The 17,958-nt window shown below is 34.3% G+C and overlaps 2 protein-coding genes across 3 annotated transcripts in view; one reads left to right on the top strand and one right to left on the bottom strand.

Moving 5' to 3' along the window:
• The first annotated feature begins 10,105 nt into the window (after positions 1-10,105).
• On the top strand, positions 10,106-14,156 carry Cwc25 (CWC25 spliceosome associated protein homolog). The gene is made up of 4 exons (XM_085956020.1): positions 10,106-10,237; positions 10,417-10,626; positions 11,724-12,050; positions 12,518-14,156. Exons 1-4 carry the CDS (start codon positions 10,220-10,222, stop codon positions 13,583-13,585), a joined length of 1,623 nt encoding a protein of 540 aa, XP_085812146.1. The 5' UTR covers positions 10,106-10,219; the 3' UTR covers positions 13,586-14,156.
• Positions 13,745-17,958, bottom strand: part of LUBEL (Linear Ubiquitin E3 ligase) — a 54,037-nt gene continuing 49,823 nt past the window's right edge. The window contains exons 24-25 of one of the 2 annotated variants that reach the window (XM_085956001.1): positions 16,216-16,384; positions 13,745-14,235 (exon numbers count right to left, since the gene is read on the bottom strand). In XM_085956001.1, coding sequence (XP_085812127.1) covers positions 14,206-14,235; positions 16,216-16,384 — 199 coding nt within the window. In that variant the 3' untranslated portion in view covers positions 13,745-14,205. Of the gene's footprint in view, positions 14,236-15,215; positions 15,379-16,215; positions 16,385-17,958 lie in introns of both variants that reach the window. The other variant, XM_085956002.1, reaches the window with a different exon arrangement.

Here is a 17,958-nt window from a genome sequence, read left to right as displayed (position 1 = left end):
ATTTATAGATTATTCGAATGTGCAACGGATTTAGAACAATATTCATCTATTCTTAATTTGAAAATAATATTTAGATGTTAAAATGTGTAAAACGATAAGTATTTTGCAAATTTTCCTATGCACACCACTGAAACAAACGAATTCGTTTCCCAGGCGCAAGCGGGAAAATTGTTCAGCTTTAGAGACTGATAACCTCTGGTACTTCGAAATAGGGTGGCGGTGGATATGCTCCACTCTACCACCTACCACCGACAGCCCTTCTCTCTTATTTTAATCCTGGCGTGTCCTAGATTCGATACATAACATTGAAAGTAAAACACACAATTTTGGTATTGTTTTCAAAAGAAATATTCTTCACCTTCACTTTCAATTATTATTGTAATAGTCAAAATAATAGAATTAATGTTGACTGATTACTACACATTTCGTATGAATTGAGCGTCGTGTTTATTTACCCTCAGATACGTCATTATTTCATCGATAATTTACACAGATTTGATAAAAGGTTACTACTTATATTATACGTTGACATTATTTATTTGATGCATAATAATATTACGTACATATATCTAATTTTAGTGCCTACCTATAATAAAAGGTTTCCGTGAAAATGTCATGCATAATATTATGAAAGGTTGAATCGATAGAGCCTAGAAAAATGATGTATTATTTGTGATGTAAACGTTTTTTTGCGTTCATATTCAAGGGGTATTGTATGAGTGAGAATTAGATTCATAATAAAATAATATTACATATTCATAATACGAAATTTCTGACTGGAGACATTGGATAACTGGTAGGTATTTTAGCAGATTATTTATTTACTTTTACACCTATCCAGGTATTATCATCTTTGGTCGATGCTGGTATTGCTGGTTTACCATTTATAATATTTATGTAGATTTTAGACGATATTATTTAGCTCCCACAGAACGCCGGACGTTTTCTACAATCCTACACAATGTGCATTGTCGACAAATGAAAATCCTAGCTGCATTGACACGGGACGCCCGAAAAACTTTCTTGTGTAGGTATATACAAGGACGCAAGGTGCATACAGCTGAGGTAATGGGACTAGAAGGCTGGCGAGAGACAGGAATTCTTGGAGGTGCTGCGTGGTGTTCATAATTGAAGAGCGGATATTGACTAATAATCAGCAAATAACATTATAATTCCGCAGGGAAATAATCATAAAATAGCAAGTAAGTCCTACTGCTTACCGCTTGCATAGGTAAGTAAGAATTAATAAATATTATTAATTAAGTAAGTATATTTTAATGTGTACGAAATAACTATTCAATCATCACATCACAACCGTTGAGCTGTTGAAACCATTATTAATGTAGGTACATACCTGCATACATTCTCCGATGTAAATTATTACGTATTGTCAAAATCGGTTTCCATAATTTTATTATTATTCTCTTTTATTTTATGACTGAATTTGGCAAAATCCTCAATGTCATATTTATAAAAGTACCACTGAAATTAAAACATAATATGTTGGTACTTAATTAATAATTATAGAAACCTACTATGTAACATGTCGTATTTTAAGGTCATAATACCTCTAATGTGCGTAGGTAGTTATGTCACATCCGAGCTATTACAAACACTCAATGATGACGAGTACATACGTATTATTTACATAAATCATTATTCAGAGATTTACAAAAAACAATAATAAAAGGTTAACTACCTACCTTCATTTTTGTACTTACTTATAAAACAGTTTATTCTCTTAAGTAAAATTTAAATTTTGTCATATCGGAGGTTTTAACAACTCGATAACGATTATATTTTCATGTATTTAATTTACGTTACAATTTATCTACATAATTCGTAAATATAATTTTATTCACGTTAACAATTATTATTATATTATAATCTATGTATGAAGTGGTTTACTGGATATTATTCGATCAGATAAGATTAGTTGCAAGTTTGCTCAGTACACTAATATTGTGCACGTGTACGATGACTCCATAATCTATAATATGGACACATGGAGCTAGATAAGTGGCTTATTACGCCTCGGCCGGGAGAGGAAGAGGAAGCTTGTTTGGAGTCATAGGCTTTTATCGACAATAAAGTAACGAATACACGCGGAAGGGCATTGGCCCTTCGTAGTTTGATGGTGATGTTGATGTTTGGGCAGGCACCGGCGCTCGGCACAAGCGCAGACGAAGAGCGCACTAACTAGGGCGGCCCTGCTCTGTTGTCATGGTTGCGCCGGCCCTTCTGGGACTGCAGCGATCCGCCGACACGTGGCTGAGGACAAGGAACTTCTACACGTGGACTGCACTCGGCTGTTTCTGTTGGAATATAATGTAATTCTGTTCTGTGCGCAAGTAGAAGTGATTTCGGAGTCATTTCCGGATATTTTCGTGGTTGAGCTTCTCGCTGCTCATTATCATTATGATACACATTTTTATCATTATCGGTTAAATCGTAACGAAATATACCTACACATGTTTGTTGTTGGCAGTACAGCCTCCGTGATTGGGCAATAGTTACCACACTGTCAACTAACCGGGGTCACTGACATCCATACGTAGTACCTACTGTACCAAGTCTACTTACAGTCATAGTTTTTCTATAATAATATCTAGAATACTTGAATTTAAAACTAACCAGATATAGTATAGCTATATTAAGAGTAAGCATAAGTATAGGTAGGTGCAAGCTTTTAAAAAATCCTGAAGTTTGAAAGTATTTATGCAAGTAGGTGCACAATATTTCGTCGGTGTTTTGTAAAAAGGGCGAATTAACCAAAATGCTACTTTACAGGAGGAGGGTTTTTAAGTTTTTACATTTATTTGTTTTTTACCTGTAGATGATTGATTATAAATATCTAACAAGTTTATAATAAAGCTTAGAAAGAATACTGTCATTATAATAGGTATTATTATATAATATTTTAAAAGGCCTAATAGGTATGTCACATTTGCTTTTTATTTCGTAATTTAATTAATTTAATTTTAGTCGATTATCGTTTTTAAGAACTTTCCTGTGGAGATAAAAATTCGCCGTTTTTACACAACAAAGCTAGTGGGGTACATATTGTATTTTCATTAAAATCTCGATTTCGCCAAAATGGTTGATTCGCCCTTTTTACAAAACACCGACGATTTGTTGTAAATGTTAACTTACGGTGAATTTGGTGGAGAACTGGGTATACGTTGATAATGTCCTGACTCCTGACTCCTGAGTGGACGAAATCGAATCGTAATTGTTAGATAACTACTCAATACAAAATTCAATGTGTAGTCTATATATATATATATATATATTCTGTTTTATTTTATGCACCTACCTACCTATTAATACACACATGTTTTTTGAATTATTAATAACCATGTCCCTGCTTTTTCGTACAAGGTGGTTGTTAGTAATTTCAACCATCACAAACACCCAGGCTTTGAGAAAAACGAATAAATGTTGGGTCCTCATCGGGATCGAACCCAGAACTTTCGGGTGGAAGGCAAGCGCCTGCACTGCACCACGAGAGCCGACAATACACACATTTTCCATAAAATTATTAAATAAGCTCTGCCTATTTCAATTCACGGCCAGATTTCCTCACATTATACAAAAATAAATAAATTCATGCCTGCAGTATTAAAAAAAAGTATTAAGTATTTAATAAAATAATTCAACCATTCTGCGTTTGCAGCTACTATTTAAGAGGTGCTTGAACTATTCTTGTAAGTAGGTAGGTACCCACCTACCCAGTTAAAGTTCCTGGCCCTACGCCCTAAGGGACTCGTTGATAGAAAGTTAAAAGTTCAAAGTACCCTGTCCCGTGGTTACCCCCAAACATAATTTTCATAAAATAAATTAAACGTACATTCCTGTAAAATTAGCGAAACAATTTGATCAGTCAGATCACCTACCTACCTACGTAAAGTGTGGTAAGTACAAAATATATGTAGATAGGTAGGTATACTGGACCATACTGACTACCAGTGTTGCCAAGTCAAAATTTTTAATTTCAGTAGAATGTGTAAAAAAAATTCAGTAGATTCGACAAAATATCAGTAGATTTCTGTTTTAGGAAAAAAATTTCGCCGCGGGCCGCAGGTTCCCAGATTTTCATGGTCGGCTTGTTTTTTTTAGGAAAATTATTTCGTCGCGGGCCGCAGGTTCCCAGATTTTCATAGTTGGCTTGTTTTTTTTAGGAAAAATATTTCGCCGCGGGCCGCAGGTTCCCTATTTTTCATGGTCGGCTCGGCTCGGGAGAAAAATTTCGAAGTTCCCAAGTTTTCAAAGATGGCTAATTTTTTTCCCGGCTGGTGGGAATTTTGTGAAATAGAGAAATATCAGTAGATTTCAGAAAATATCAGTAGATTCAGTATATTGCCAAAAATATCAGTAGATCTACTGAAATTTCAGTAGACATGGCAACGCTGCTGACTACTCTCCGTGGATTACCCGCCTATTATTCGAATACTTTACATTATTATAGAGTAAGGATCTAAGTAGGAATTAATTGGGTGTGTTGTAATGAAATGGCTACATTAGTACGAATACCTACCTACCTACATAGAAAGACAAACAGTAAATCAATTTCAGTTGACTGAACTACCCACTGAAACATACAAATACAATACCTACGGGACAAAACAAAACCACAAAACGAATTATTGATTTAAAACCCATTTGTCGGGGAATACCACAGGGAAGCTTTCATCTACTTAGTAGCAAAATAAACCTTCTGATTAGAGTTAGTCAAGTAGGTAGGGTGTACGACTTCATACAAAAACTGGGGAATCGTATCTATAGTCTATGGGGGAATCATTCATAATTGGCGTTGTTTCCAACTAGGTATTTACACGAAAGTATTCATTACATTTGGTAATTTTGTTCAAAACTCTAATCAAACATTCTTACTATTAGTATATATTAATTTATACCTAGTTACTACCTCTGTTTCATTGTTTGAAACGCCTAGGAAACTTCTTAGGTTCCAATACGATTCTAATTAGAAATTATATTATGATAAAATTAATACAAATTTTTATTTTATTTATTTTAAAAAGACACGTTGAGTATATAACAAATTATTAATTCAGGACGTTCACAACATGACATTAAGAATAAAAATTACAAGTAATCAGTTAGAGAAACATTATTGTAATACGTAGGTAATAACAATGTGGCACCATGTTTACATTGTATCACATTGACTGCTGACTAGATAATTACTTTTTAATTAGGTACCACATTTAAATAGCATGCTAATTATATCGAATTGCCACCTAATCTTTAGCGTCCAATGTATTAAGAATGTTTTTTTAATGTTAAGTCGATAAACATAAAAAGAAAGTAGGTATACACGCATTACTTTGAATATTTGCATGTAACGGAGGGATTAGTTGCAGCAATTTAAAGAATAAATAAAATGGAGAATCGTAGGAGCAAACGGGTGGTAGGTACCTACCTACTTTAGTATACCTACAACAAAACCCAAAACCAACAAAACTCTAATATTTTCTCCCGTCGTATAAGAATCCGGAAGACGTTGCTCCGACCAATATTGGCTTGCGGAGTGTTGGAATTGTTGGATTCTCATCAAGGCCGATGAGCGTGCGAGAGAAAGGTGCTGTGTAGGATGATATAGAATAGTAGCTCCATATTTGAAGGGGGCGAATGACGTATACGATAATATAACCTGGATCTTTCTAACCTTATCCGAGCAGAATGTATGTATCTACAGAGTCTCCACATTTGTTAAACTTAGTAGACTTCCATGAGCGGGCTATGTTGTAACGCACACAAGGCGGGTTTTGGGTCCGGACCCGCGCCCACAAATGGACAAAATATAAATTACCTATGTACCTACCTAGGTAGATAAATTAAATATTATTTATTTTTTATCGGGTATCATGACTGACGATCGTAACCCGGATGATTTGCCTTCTCAACAAACTGGTACTGTGCCTCTCGATATTCTAAGGCTAGGCCCACACTACGCGGAACGCCAATACATTTTATTACATATAATTTGCCGTCATCGGGCACATTACGTGGAAGATCGGTTGTCTTGATCTGGTTGATTTGCGTTCCGCGTAGTGTGTGACTAGCCTAAGACACGCAAGGCCTATGGTTTTTGGAAGACCTATAATATGGCACGCATAAATTATTAGTGAAACTCTCGGTAGGTACATATCCCATGTTTTCTCGGAATGAGTTAATATTTCGACGCGGCATTTCTAAATGACAAGACAGCGCGGACGACACAAAGAGACACTAACTATCTAACAATTATGACCACTAAGCCACGCCCATTGGATAACCACTTGTTTGCTCGCAAAGTGTCTATTGCTAGACTCAAAATGCGGAGTATCTGGGTAGGTATGGCAAATGCACATGAAAAAATACGTTTATCCGCGGGCCGGGTGAATGTGGACGCCAATGGCACCTGTGATTCAATAACGTGGTAACAATTTTTCAAAACGATTCTTCGATAATGGAAAATTTGTAATCTTTATAAATCTTAAAAAATATTGAATAGGTATAATTTCCACAGCTACAAAATGACATCTAACGGATATATCGAAAATTTCTTCGAAATACGATTAAAGTAATTGGGACTAGGTACTAGTACTAGGATCTAGGATTTTTATACATTGCGATTACGTATACGGATTTTTGGGTACAACAAAATCAGGTAGGTACCTACCGACCACAGTGTTGTTTTATTGATTATTGATTGTCAGTGTGCGTTATGCATGGCCCCCACATCCTGAAGCGGGCCCCCCAATCTATCGCTAAGGTTAAGGGCAGTGTAATGTTTTATAGTAGTGTTTCCCAAATGATATTTCCGGAAGTCCAGGTTCCGTGTAAAATAAAGGGTATTCCGTGTATTTTTAGCGATTTTTGGTATTTTTAAATAAATCAGCTTGAATTATCGGCACTCAGCATCATATTATGAAGCACTGATCGCGACCCTCTTTTGTGATAGCCAAGTTACATGTCGTCGTCTAAATGCGCGGAACTTGTAACTCCATATTGACCAACTTTACAGGGGGATGAAAAAACTGTTTTAAAATAAAACGGACAGGTTTAGGAAAATTTTGAAAAAACACTATTAGTATTTTAATGTTATAAATGCGTAAATTTGGTCATTTTTGCCAAATATTTATTAATAAAGAAGATAGAGGAGTTACACGGTTTGCTTTTGGTTTTTGAGATTTGAGCTGGGAGTTACAATGTTTGAATTAAAATAAACAGTACCAAGTTTGTTTACATTATGTTGGAAAATTAAATAAAATTTTATAAATAGGGGAAATAAGCATTGCATAAATGAACGAAAATAGATTTACATAATTAAAGTGTATTTAAGTTAGCTTTCAAATGGCAGATTAGTATATTATATTAATGATAATCGGCCTCCATACTTGCTTTCAACGGCTGAAGAAATTTGTACTTATTTAATTTTATTGTAAGCCTTTAAGCTTTCTTGATATAGTTGAGGGAGGCTGTCAAAGAATTTCGGTTGCATAATAGTAGGTACTGTGACACCCCCGTATGGTCCCCATTTGGGGATGTCTTTGTGTATCTGGAGACGCCCGAATCGGTATCAAAGCCAACAAATAATAAAGCGCTGATTACGAAAATAAATAATGTTAAAAGTCGGCCGGCAACATTGTCTTTGACCGTTGGAGATATGCAACGTCGCCCAAGAAAAAAAAACCGTTGGGAATGATTTTTCAAGATGGCGCGCGGATCGCTACAAACAGCTAAATCGCGAACACGCCGATTTCATCCTCTAAAAAATATAATTATAAAAATGTAACGATTATAATATTAACGTAAGTAAACTCGCCGCTTTCCATCATAATTCCGGTGTGTCAATTATCTACCTCCAAATCCTAAAACGCAGACGATAAACCAGAAACTAAAAATAAAAGTGACAGTTGAGAATTTCACACTCAAAATGGAGGGAAGTGATAGTACTTTAATTTATTCATCACTAAAACGCAGTTTGAAATTAATATTTCCATTAATTCAATCCATTATATTGCAATGCTCGAATATTAGTTACGACTGTGTCTTCTAGTTTTCCTCCTGGTCGTATGGATTTGTAAAATTTAACATTATTTTTTTTTGAAAAAATGATGCTACTCGTATAAATAAATGTGACATGTAGGGCTTAGGTTTTTTCCTGGCTCATTAAACGCAGTTACATAATTAGCATGAACATATTTTTTTTGATTTCCCAATCTCTTCAATTACTGAGCGCATCCATCAACCTCAATTTGAGTATGGTCCTTCTCCATTTTTTATTATACAGTGGTGATATTACGTGGCATTGCAATATTTAATAAAGCATTAGCGAGTACTACATATTTTTCTGGTTTGTAGCTCCATCACTATACAGAATAATGGTTTTATAGTCGTCAGAAAGAGGTAGAAAAGGAAGAATAAATTGACTTATTACACTAGAAAGCTAATTTGTAGTAAGCCCACATTCGACTTCAATCCAAACACAGCAATGACCACCAATCGTTTTTGGTTGTAGAGGGTAAAATTATGAATGCCAAGTTTTGTTTTAAAATATGCGCTGGAAACATTAGATTTTGGATATAACAAAACACATTGTAAGTCCATTGTAAACACATATTTTTCAGTAATTTTGTCAGATTCCTTTTCACTTCTGCCGTATTTTCTCTTTTCTTGCTGAACAAGGTGTACAAGTACTTATATCTAAATTATTTGTTTTGTATATTTACACGTGTATGTACACTGAAATAGTTTTCAATTCAGGTATTCAAATTTCTGACTCAAACTCCCATACCTACTATGTTTAAAATGTTTATTTGTCCCTAAGGTCAAAATCAGTGTTTCTAAACATTTTTACACTTGCGGACTACTGAAAATATCAGAAAAGTTTTATGCACCGCTAACTCATAAAGAAAACAGTATTTATAATATAATAGCGTACGATCGCAGATGATTTTGTCACGTAAACCATTAATATATTTAAGGAACAAAAACACAATGCTCAAACACTTGCAGGTGCACAGGTTTTGAAGGATTTTATTGAATTTTTTAGCATAGGCATTTGGACGCCAAAAATTCGCGGACCACCAGAAACTTTCTGAGGACCACTGGTTGAGAAACACTGGTCGAAATTATACATTGGCATAATTAAATATACAACCAAACTTACTGCTTTCCACTTTCTTGGGCCATGGTTAATTAAATTTAATGTAAAGCAGAAATAATGATCGAGTTTGATACAAGGCAACATGCGTGGACTTTTTTGTATGACTTTACTGGAGTTACAAGGTATGAACAATGTGCTTTTGCTACAGTAAATATTTTTTTGGAGTTACAATATATGAACAGATCGATGGACAATTCAATTTACTATAACACTGCATACTTAACTCATTTTAGGCCAAAAGTGGAGTTACAAGTTCCGCGCATTTAGGCGACGATGTGACCTTTCGCCATGTTGGAGAAATAGTCATTTTTATTAGTCAGGAAACATATTAAAAATAATTAAGTATAAAATAAAATTCTAGTCGTCTTATAGCACCGCGGGCGACTTTTTTACTATTAGAGCTTCTGCCACGCCGGGCTCCTCCTAAGCCCGGGCCCCCAGGCCAGAGACCTGTCAGCCCCTCTTTGTGGGGGCCATGGTGTTATGTGCCAATTAAATACGTTTTAAACATGCTTGGAAAATTTTATTGGTTAGGTGGAAATTTAAAAATCGTCAATATTAATATTATAAATAAAATTCCAGTGATGTTTGTTGATTTTTATTGCTAAACTAATAGATATTAATTCACAGTAATAAAATAATAATTGATTGCCATCAGATATGGCAGCATTAGAATTTAATCTATGGTCTATGGTTAAAAGTAAAATCATAGCAGTGTTGCCAACCGTACTATAATTATAGTACAATACTATAATTTTGATTTCGCGAAAAATGTAAAATACTATAATTTTACACCAAATATACCAAAATACTATAATTTTAAAGGATTCAAGACGAAAAATGTTCCTGTACTATATATTTTTTAGAAATACTATAATTTTTACGCTTTTGTACTATAATCAGCATAGAAAAATATGGCAACACTGAATCATAGTAAAATCTTCGACTTGTCAAGGCGACGTTTGTTTCCATGATAACCTATTTATGAAGCGCATCTTCATTTTTTTGACAATAAAAGAGAGATTTGTACATTTCTTTTAAGACATGGGAGGCGGTGATTTGGTAAGTGATGCCAATGATAAGTACCCGTAGTCAAAAAATGTTCATAATATTATCTCACAAATATTCGCTTAGAGAATCGAGTAGTTATCCACCTACTGACTTACAAACCTGTCTTGTTCATGTCTATTTATACTTACAAGTGAGTTGTGTGTTGTAATTCATACGTTAGATAATTTCAGAATACGAAAAAGTCATGGCATCCAAATACAATCAAGAACCAAGAGCGCGTATGGAAGGCGGAACAAGCACAAGCCCATGAAAAGCAACGGATAAATGATTTACGTAAAGAAATCGACGATGAGCGGTCGCGGGAGGACCTTACACACCATGGACAGTCATCAGGTGTACTGGCAGACAATCCTAACAAGAAGATGGATTGGATGTACAAGGTTTGCTCAAATTTGTCTCATTCATAATTACCTGTAACTTCAACTCAATAAGTAAGAGATGCTACTGCACTTTTACCTAATTTTTGGTATCTGTGGTCTTTGGTAAATTTAGGAAAAACAATTTTTTTATGAAAGTCTGAACCTCTAAACTTTCCCTATTAATGTAGAAATGAAACTGCAATGGTAAATTTTATAAAACTAACTTTGAAATACATACCATCAGTAGTTCAATAATCTGGATTGATTTGACAAAGGAGATGGCAAAATATAATTCCTTGTTTAAAAGGTAATTTTAAGAAGTAATTTTTTTTTCCTTTATAATGTGAACATCTTGAATTTATAAATTTAATGTTCGGTTCATGTGAAGTAAATAAATAAATTTGAATTTTTCCCTAACATTATTTGTACTGGGATATGAGTTGTGAGGGATGGAAAGATACTTTATTTACGTAATATGGCCCGTGGCTACGTAACTTAGGCATAACCCTGCGTGATTTATTATAGTGGAACCTCGATTACCCGGACTATTTGGGGATAAAAGTACAGGCGGCCCTCGACTTTCTAACGTTTTACTTTCGCACATTCGCTATTTTGTACATTTCTTAAAATTTAGATTTTTGTTGATAATGTAAAAACTGTGCTCTTCCATGCAGCCACTCCTCTTTTCTCCGCTCCTCGTCACCTTCTCAAATATGTAAAAGGGTGCTATTCTACTATCTTTTGACAAGTTTATTCGTTTGCTAATACGCCTCACTTTATTTATACCCATTGATAAATAAGTACACTTTTTGATGTTTTTTTTTACATACCTCTACTTTTAAACATTCAACATTTTCAAGAACCAATTACGTGCGAAAGTCGAGGGCTGCTTGTAATCCGGATAGTTGACAAAATAATTGAATGTTTATTTTTATTTCCAGAATAAACCTTTATAATAGCAATCTTTGAATCTTATTAATCATGTATTTTAAATTGTACCCTTTTCTTGTAATCATTTAAAACTCTTGATCGAAGTCGGGATAATCAACATTCTACTGTATAACAATATTGTTTAATTTATGATGTATTTTTATGGGATTGTTTTTATTATTTTACAGCAACCGAATGAATCCATTGATCGTGAGCAATATTTGCTCGGGAAAGCGATCGACAAGACGTTTGAGAAGATGGCCACTTCCGAACAAGCAAACCAGTCTTACGTGAAAGCCCCTCCTAAGAACCACGTGGAGCATGAGTGCATTCCATTCTCAATCAGGAATCTAACGGGGAATTTAACAGCGCACGAATCGCAAGTGGATATGGCTCGGAAGATGCTGGAGGACCCCCTTGTGGCCATTCGGAAGCGAGAACTCGAATCGAGGGCTCAACTCCTTCAGAATCCTGTCAAATTGAAAGAACTTACAATGCTTTTAAAAGAAGATCAAGTGAGTTTTATTTTTGTTTATTGTAGTGTGATGAGAGTAGATGTAGAGTTATTGTGCCAATATATTAAATCATTTATTGATTTTTTACAGCTAAAGTTTTCTCTGTCTACGATGGTTGTAAACCTCATAAAATAATTTCTTTTGCTATTTATTGGGGGCCGCCATGCGAAGCGCATGTTTCTCTGATTAAAATTTACCTTAAAATTCCTGGTCATTGGGATACAATATTGCAAACAAACATTACTTTATTATTCTTCTTTTTACAAATGAAATTATATTGATATGCACATAAAAGTAGCACTTACATTGAACTGAAATTGCCTTCAGCGATTTTTATAAGAAAATTGCAGAAAGCTCCACTTGGAAGATAAATCTACAGCATGTACATACGTATGCTTGTTTTTAGATAGGATTTTTTTGTCTCTACAAGATATCTCTACAAGAATGTGTGTTTATCTTCTTTATAGGCTTTACGAAACAGTAGAAAAAAGAAAAATAAGAAACATAAAAAAGAGCACTCCGATTTGGACAGTAAGCTTGCAAAGAAATTGAAAAAGTTGAAAGGCGGTGAAGATTGTGGTTTGGATTTAAACGATTTGCTGTCATCGTCGTCAACTAAAGGAAAATCTAAAAAGAAGAAGAAGAAGAGTAAAAAGGAGTCTTCCGACTCGGATTCTGATTCAGATGATGATAAACACGCAGTCGATAAAAGAATTCGAAATGACAAGTACAAAAGAGATTCCAGCGATGAGAGACACCGATTGTCCAAAAAAAAGAAAAAGAATAGCAGACATTCGGAATCCGATTCTGAAACTGATGATGAAGTCAATAGACATAGAAATAAAAGTCATCAAAGCGATAAAAAATATCGACATGACTCTAGCACAGAAAAAATTGATAAAATGAAGAACTACAAAAACAAAAGAGACAACGAAGACAGTTCAAGAAGTAGGAAACATGACAGAGACAGGCAAGATAGAGAAAAGAAGTACAATAAACAATCTACATCCGATCAAATCAAAACTTATTCATCGCATTCTGAACATAAATCGTCAAAATCTGTCGAATCGTCTTCTCACAAAAGATCATATGATACCGTGAGAAGATATAATGACGATGATGATGAACCGAAAAGAAAGAATTACGGATTGGTCAAAGCCGATGGAAGTCGGATTGAAATTAATAGGCATGCAAAAGAAATTGAGCCTGTCAAAAAAGATATCGAAGCGAGCAAAAAATGGGTGAAACCCAGCCGGAGCAGACTCAATGAGAAAGAGATGGAAGAGAAACGACGGGAGATGATGCAGAATGCTTCTAAAAGAGATATAGAGAGGGAGAAGAATGTGTCTTATTACAGAGATCAGGATAAAAAGCGTGAAGATAAAGATAAAACCGTGCAGTACAAAGAAGATTTTGTTGAAAAACATTTACGGGTAGCCGCCGATCACACCAGTCTCGAAGGGAGAATCAAATCTAATATTTATAATATTCAGCGTTCAAACAGGCATATGGATACCAATTTTGCTAAAAGATAACACTGAAAAACTAAATCATTCACTGGTCATATATTTACCTAATTTCTTAGGAAGTTTTCGAAGCGAGAAATGTCATCTTCGTTGATGCTGATAAAAATTATAGCCAATTAATGTATTTTAATTATGGAGCGGGATGAAGGTTAAATGAAAATAAATCAATTTCAACAATATGTTATCATTACTTTATTTCCGTTTGTCATCGATTAAGACCCGCTTCCAACTTAACTTTATCTAAAAGCATGAATACCTACTAGGTAATAAATACATGAAAGATTACATTATATTATTATATTTCTCTTACAGGAATTATGTACTCCAAACAATATAATTTATTCTAAAATTCACCTAAGTAGTATAATGTCACATTGATTGATGTTATTTATGTACATATTGTGTAATCTAATAAAAAAGTGTAAACCGTCTGATACTTAAAAAAATACATTTCATATAAAATATAGAAAATATCTTGCTGATTCTTCTAAGCTACAAACCAATCTTTTACTTTTACTTGAGAATTAGTCTAGCCACTCTAGCGTAAGTATGTTTGCAACCCACTTTCGTTATGATTTCTGAGTTTATCATATTATTATCTCACCGCCTTCAGAATGGATGTATAGTTTTTAATCCAGTGGAATTTGTTCCTTGATGATCTGAAAAAGAACAATGAATTGATTATAATTTTATAATAATTATTGTGTGAAAAAAATAGCAAACGGATAAATGTGTGTAAGTACATCTTTTTCAAAGTGAAAAATTCAAGATTGTTACAATTTTTATATTTGTGATTGAAGTTTTGTTAATAATACATTCACACTGGACAAAAACATCAAAATGAAGGATTTAGACTTGAGACGAATGATAAGAAGTATGATATCGTATATTTCCATGCTCTACCATGTATAACACACCTAATAAGTATTCGTAAATGGCTTTATTAAATATTGATTAATATGTTTACAATGTGTACATTGGAAATATATCAAAATGTTTCTTTTTAAATGAAACATCTAGTTATTAAATTGTTATATTCCTTAGCTTCTTAGCTGCACAACTAGTGTCGCAAGCCACGGAAACAAATCCAAAATATTACTAAAAATTATTATTTAAAAACTTTAGATTTAAACTTTAAAACATATTTTCATCATTATTAGGTTTTTTTTTTCGATCTTAAGCAGAGCATTTAAGCCTCCACAGAGTGGAGGTTATATTAAATGGTTGTTTGCCATTTGCTTAACCCGTGGGATCCTTGCTTTAGATTAAAAAGTTGCGACTGTAATTATGAATTGCGTTTTGCAAAGATACAATGAATGATCTGGTTCTATAAGGACAACACCGGTGTGAAAAAATGTACACATGGTGCAAAAATGTACGCTTGGCAGATAATAGAAATAGTTGACTCAAATCTCAACTGTGACATGCATTCATTTTTTGTAGGACATTTTATTTCTGAAATTAAATAAGGATAAAAAAATAGTTGGGTGTCTGAAATCAACTGTTCCGTTGCTTTAATTTCCAGATGAAGAGTGATAAGGTTTCACAGAGCGAACACGGATCAAGCATAGCACAAAGCAATAAGGTATGTATTTAGTAGTGAGTTTGGTTCTACTGTGGCGTCATTAGTGTGGAGTACCTTAGCACACATTTCTGTGTAGATAGGGTCTGTATCCCAAGGGCCGCGCTCCGGCAGAGGGATGGCGCGGCGCCGGAGCTCCGCCACCATCTCTGTGATGTCCATTATGGGAAGAGGATCCACCCCCTGGATTAGTGTCACCAGATACTCCACATAGTGAGCCCTGATCAGAAGGAATTTTCCAATTTCCAGTTACATTCTCACATATACCGAGTTTTAAAAACTAGCATCGTCGACTACTGTCATTCCACGGAAGCCAAGCGTCTAAATGGTGATATAATGGCAAGAAACAAATCTAAACTTATTCTATAATTTCATACTAGTAATGTTAAAAAGTAATTTCTGCAAGCTGCAAAGCTATCATCAGAGTAAGGAGAATTGGGAGATATAAACTAAGGCAGCACAACTGTGTTGAAAGAACACTATTCTCAGAGCCAAGAAGATTAATGAAGCTTACGGCATGCTCAGTTGATTGAGTATATTTCCTATAGGTGATGATCAGTTGACTGGTTCACATGGAACAGTCTGGATATGAGGTTAAAACCCACCATCGACTAGTTGCATGCACTGATAAGCGTGTGTGGCTCGAAATGAGGCGGCTAAGTCTCATGTGACTATTTAGAATTTGACCACTTCGTTAGTTTCACGATAGAAGTAAAAAAAATGGATGCGAGATTCGGTGCAGTCTTACGGCAGTCGTAAGTGGAAAATAGCAATTCGCCTGAGATATTATTTGATGTCTGTGATAATTGATTTGTCATCCAAAATAACATCTCTAATATACAATTTTAGAATTAACATAAATTTGTTTCTTACCATTATTACAGAGCTCTACTCTACTATGTTTATCAGTTTAATTAATATGTAATAAAATTCAGCACGATCGCGATAGAATGGTGATTTTATAACTTATTGCTTTGTTTGATATAAGCTTAGAATCATTTTAGTAACTTAAGCTTGTCAAATCAATCAAACAGAAGAATGGGTGGTGTTGTAAAACCTGCAGGAGGCGGGTTCTGTACAGCCCTTCGAGGCTACCGTACGGTTTGGGCGGTAACTTTATGTCGGCTCGTTTCACAACAGTCTCTAAGTCATCCGTAGTTAGAATCGTTATGGAATCCAATTCACTATATCGTATCACTCTACATAAATACTCTATGTAGTGATTCCTGGAAATTGATCAGTTTGTCATTCCTCAAATACCTAATTACAAGTTCGGTGGCGTAATCACTAGTCTTGCATAAGTAGATTCGCACCTCCCTTGATTTAATTATAATATACCATATGCAAACAAAATATTATATCTATCACTGGCGAGGAGTAGAGGTAGACTGTTGAAATTTGACATAAATAATGCACACTAAACTTTGTCAGTCATACTTATTTGTTTTCATTGAGCTAAGAATACGATTTGCAGATGGTGCTGGCTAGTTTTTAAAAATCAATTATACCCTGCCTAAAACAAACCATAATAGTTTAGGTATGCTATGTACGATCCGACAAAAATAGTGCATACCTTTTCAGTCATACTTATTTGTTTTCGTTGAATTAAGAATACATATTACAGATGGTGTTGGTTAGTTTTATAAAATTCATTAATCCCTGCCTAACCAAACCGTAATCGATAAAAAATATTCTTCTATCTATAAAATATCTAAAATTATGTTTTACATATTCTATAGATAAATGAATATTTTTGGACTATTATCTACTGTGGCTTGGATTATGCAGGGTTTAATTGAATTAAAAAAACTGACAAACACCATCTACACATTGTAGTCTTAGATCAACGAAAGAAATGTGTTTGACTTACAAAGTTTAGTGTGCACTATTTATGTCAGATCTTAACAGCGTACCTCCACCTTTCGCCATTCATATCTGTTAATATTGGAAGGGCCCCTTCTCACTCCTTGAGACCATATTAAATTCAAATAATATAAAATTCATATTGTAGGGAACTAGAAACAAATAATATTAATTGTATCACAATGCATCTTTTTAATGTGGGCTAATAATTAATATCTATAAACTATGCATACAGTGACATCCCGTAGGGGCAGATAGGTTATGTACTCCTTAGGGACGGCACGGAAGACATGTGATTATGTATTATAAGGTAGATGTACTTATAGGTATTTTATATTTAAAAAAAATATCACTATTTGTCTGTTGTTGATATAGCCAAGAAGAGCTAATACAATAATACATAATAATTGTGTAACGTGGGCAATGAATTTTAATTAAACTTGAGAGTAAAAATTGTTAGAAGATGTCATTCTGTGTCTGTGGCAGTAATTTGTCTTGGGATGTCAATGTATGCGCATATACCAAAGTACTAATTATTTTACGCCTACATAGGGGTCGTCCATATATGATGTCCACAACCTAATGGGAGGGTAGGTCGTCTGATATGAGGTTACTATTTGCAAACATGGCTCGTTCCCAAAAACATATTTTGCGCAAAATGTAATAAACTGTTTTACAGACTAATAAAAAACTAATTTGTAGTGAAGTAGGTATATTTAAAACAGAAAACAAAGGGAAACTTATTCATTTCAATTTTAATAAAGAATCTATTTACATTAATTAATGTTTGTATCAGGCCGGGTTTGAAAGTGAAAGTTGGATTGATAATTTGAATTAATCCGCCTATGCAAGTATGCATCCAATCACATACCACCAAAATGTTAGTCACATGAGCCAAAAGCTTAGCTCCTATTGGTTAACGTGGAACAAGCTGTCT

The sequence above is a fragment of the Rhyacophila brunnea genome, unplaced genomic scaffold (assembly GCF_057557595.1).
Source record: "Rhyacophila brunnea isolate RB1 unplaced genomic scaffold, BYU_Rbru_1.0 scaffold_5, whole genome shotgun sequence".
Taxonomy (NCBI): domain Eukaryota; kingdom Metazoa; phylum Arthropoda; class Insecta; order Trichoptera; family Rhyacophilidae; genus Rhyacophila; species Rhyacophila brunnea.
This window is presented reverse-complemented; position numbering and strand designations above follow the sequence as displayed.

What these genes read in the sequence shown, in the direction of transcription:
- Cwc25 (XM_085956020.1), top strand. An exon ending in AGATGGATTGGATGTACAAG is followed by an intron (nt 10,627 to 11,723) that starts GTTTGCTCAAAT and finishes ATTATTTTACAG; the next exon opens with CAACCGAATGAATCCATTGA. An exon ending in TGCTTTTAAAAGAAGATCAA is followed by an intron (nt 12,051 to 12,517) that starts GTGAGTTTTATT and finishes TCTTCTTTATAG; the next exon opens with GCTTTACGAAACAGTAGAAA.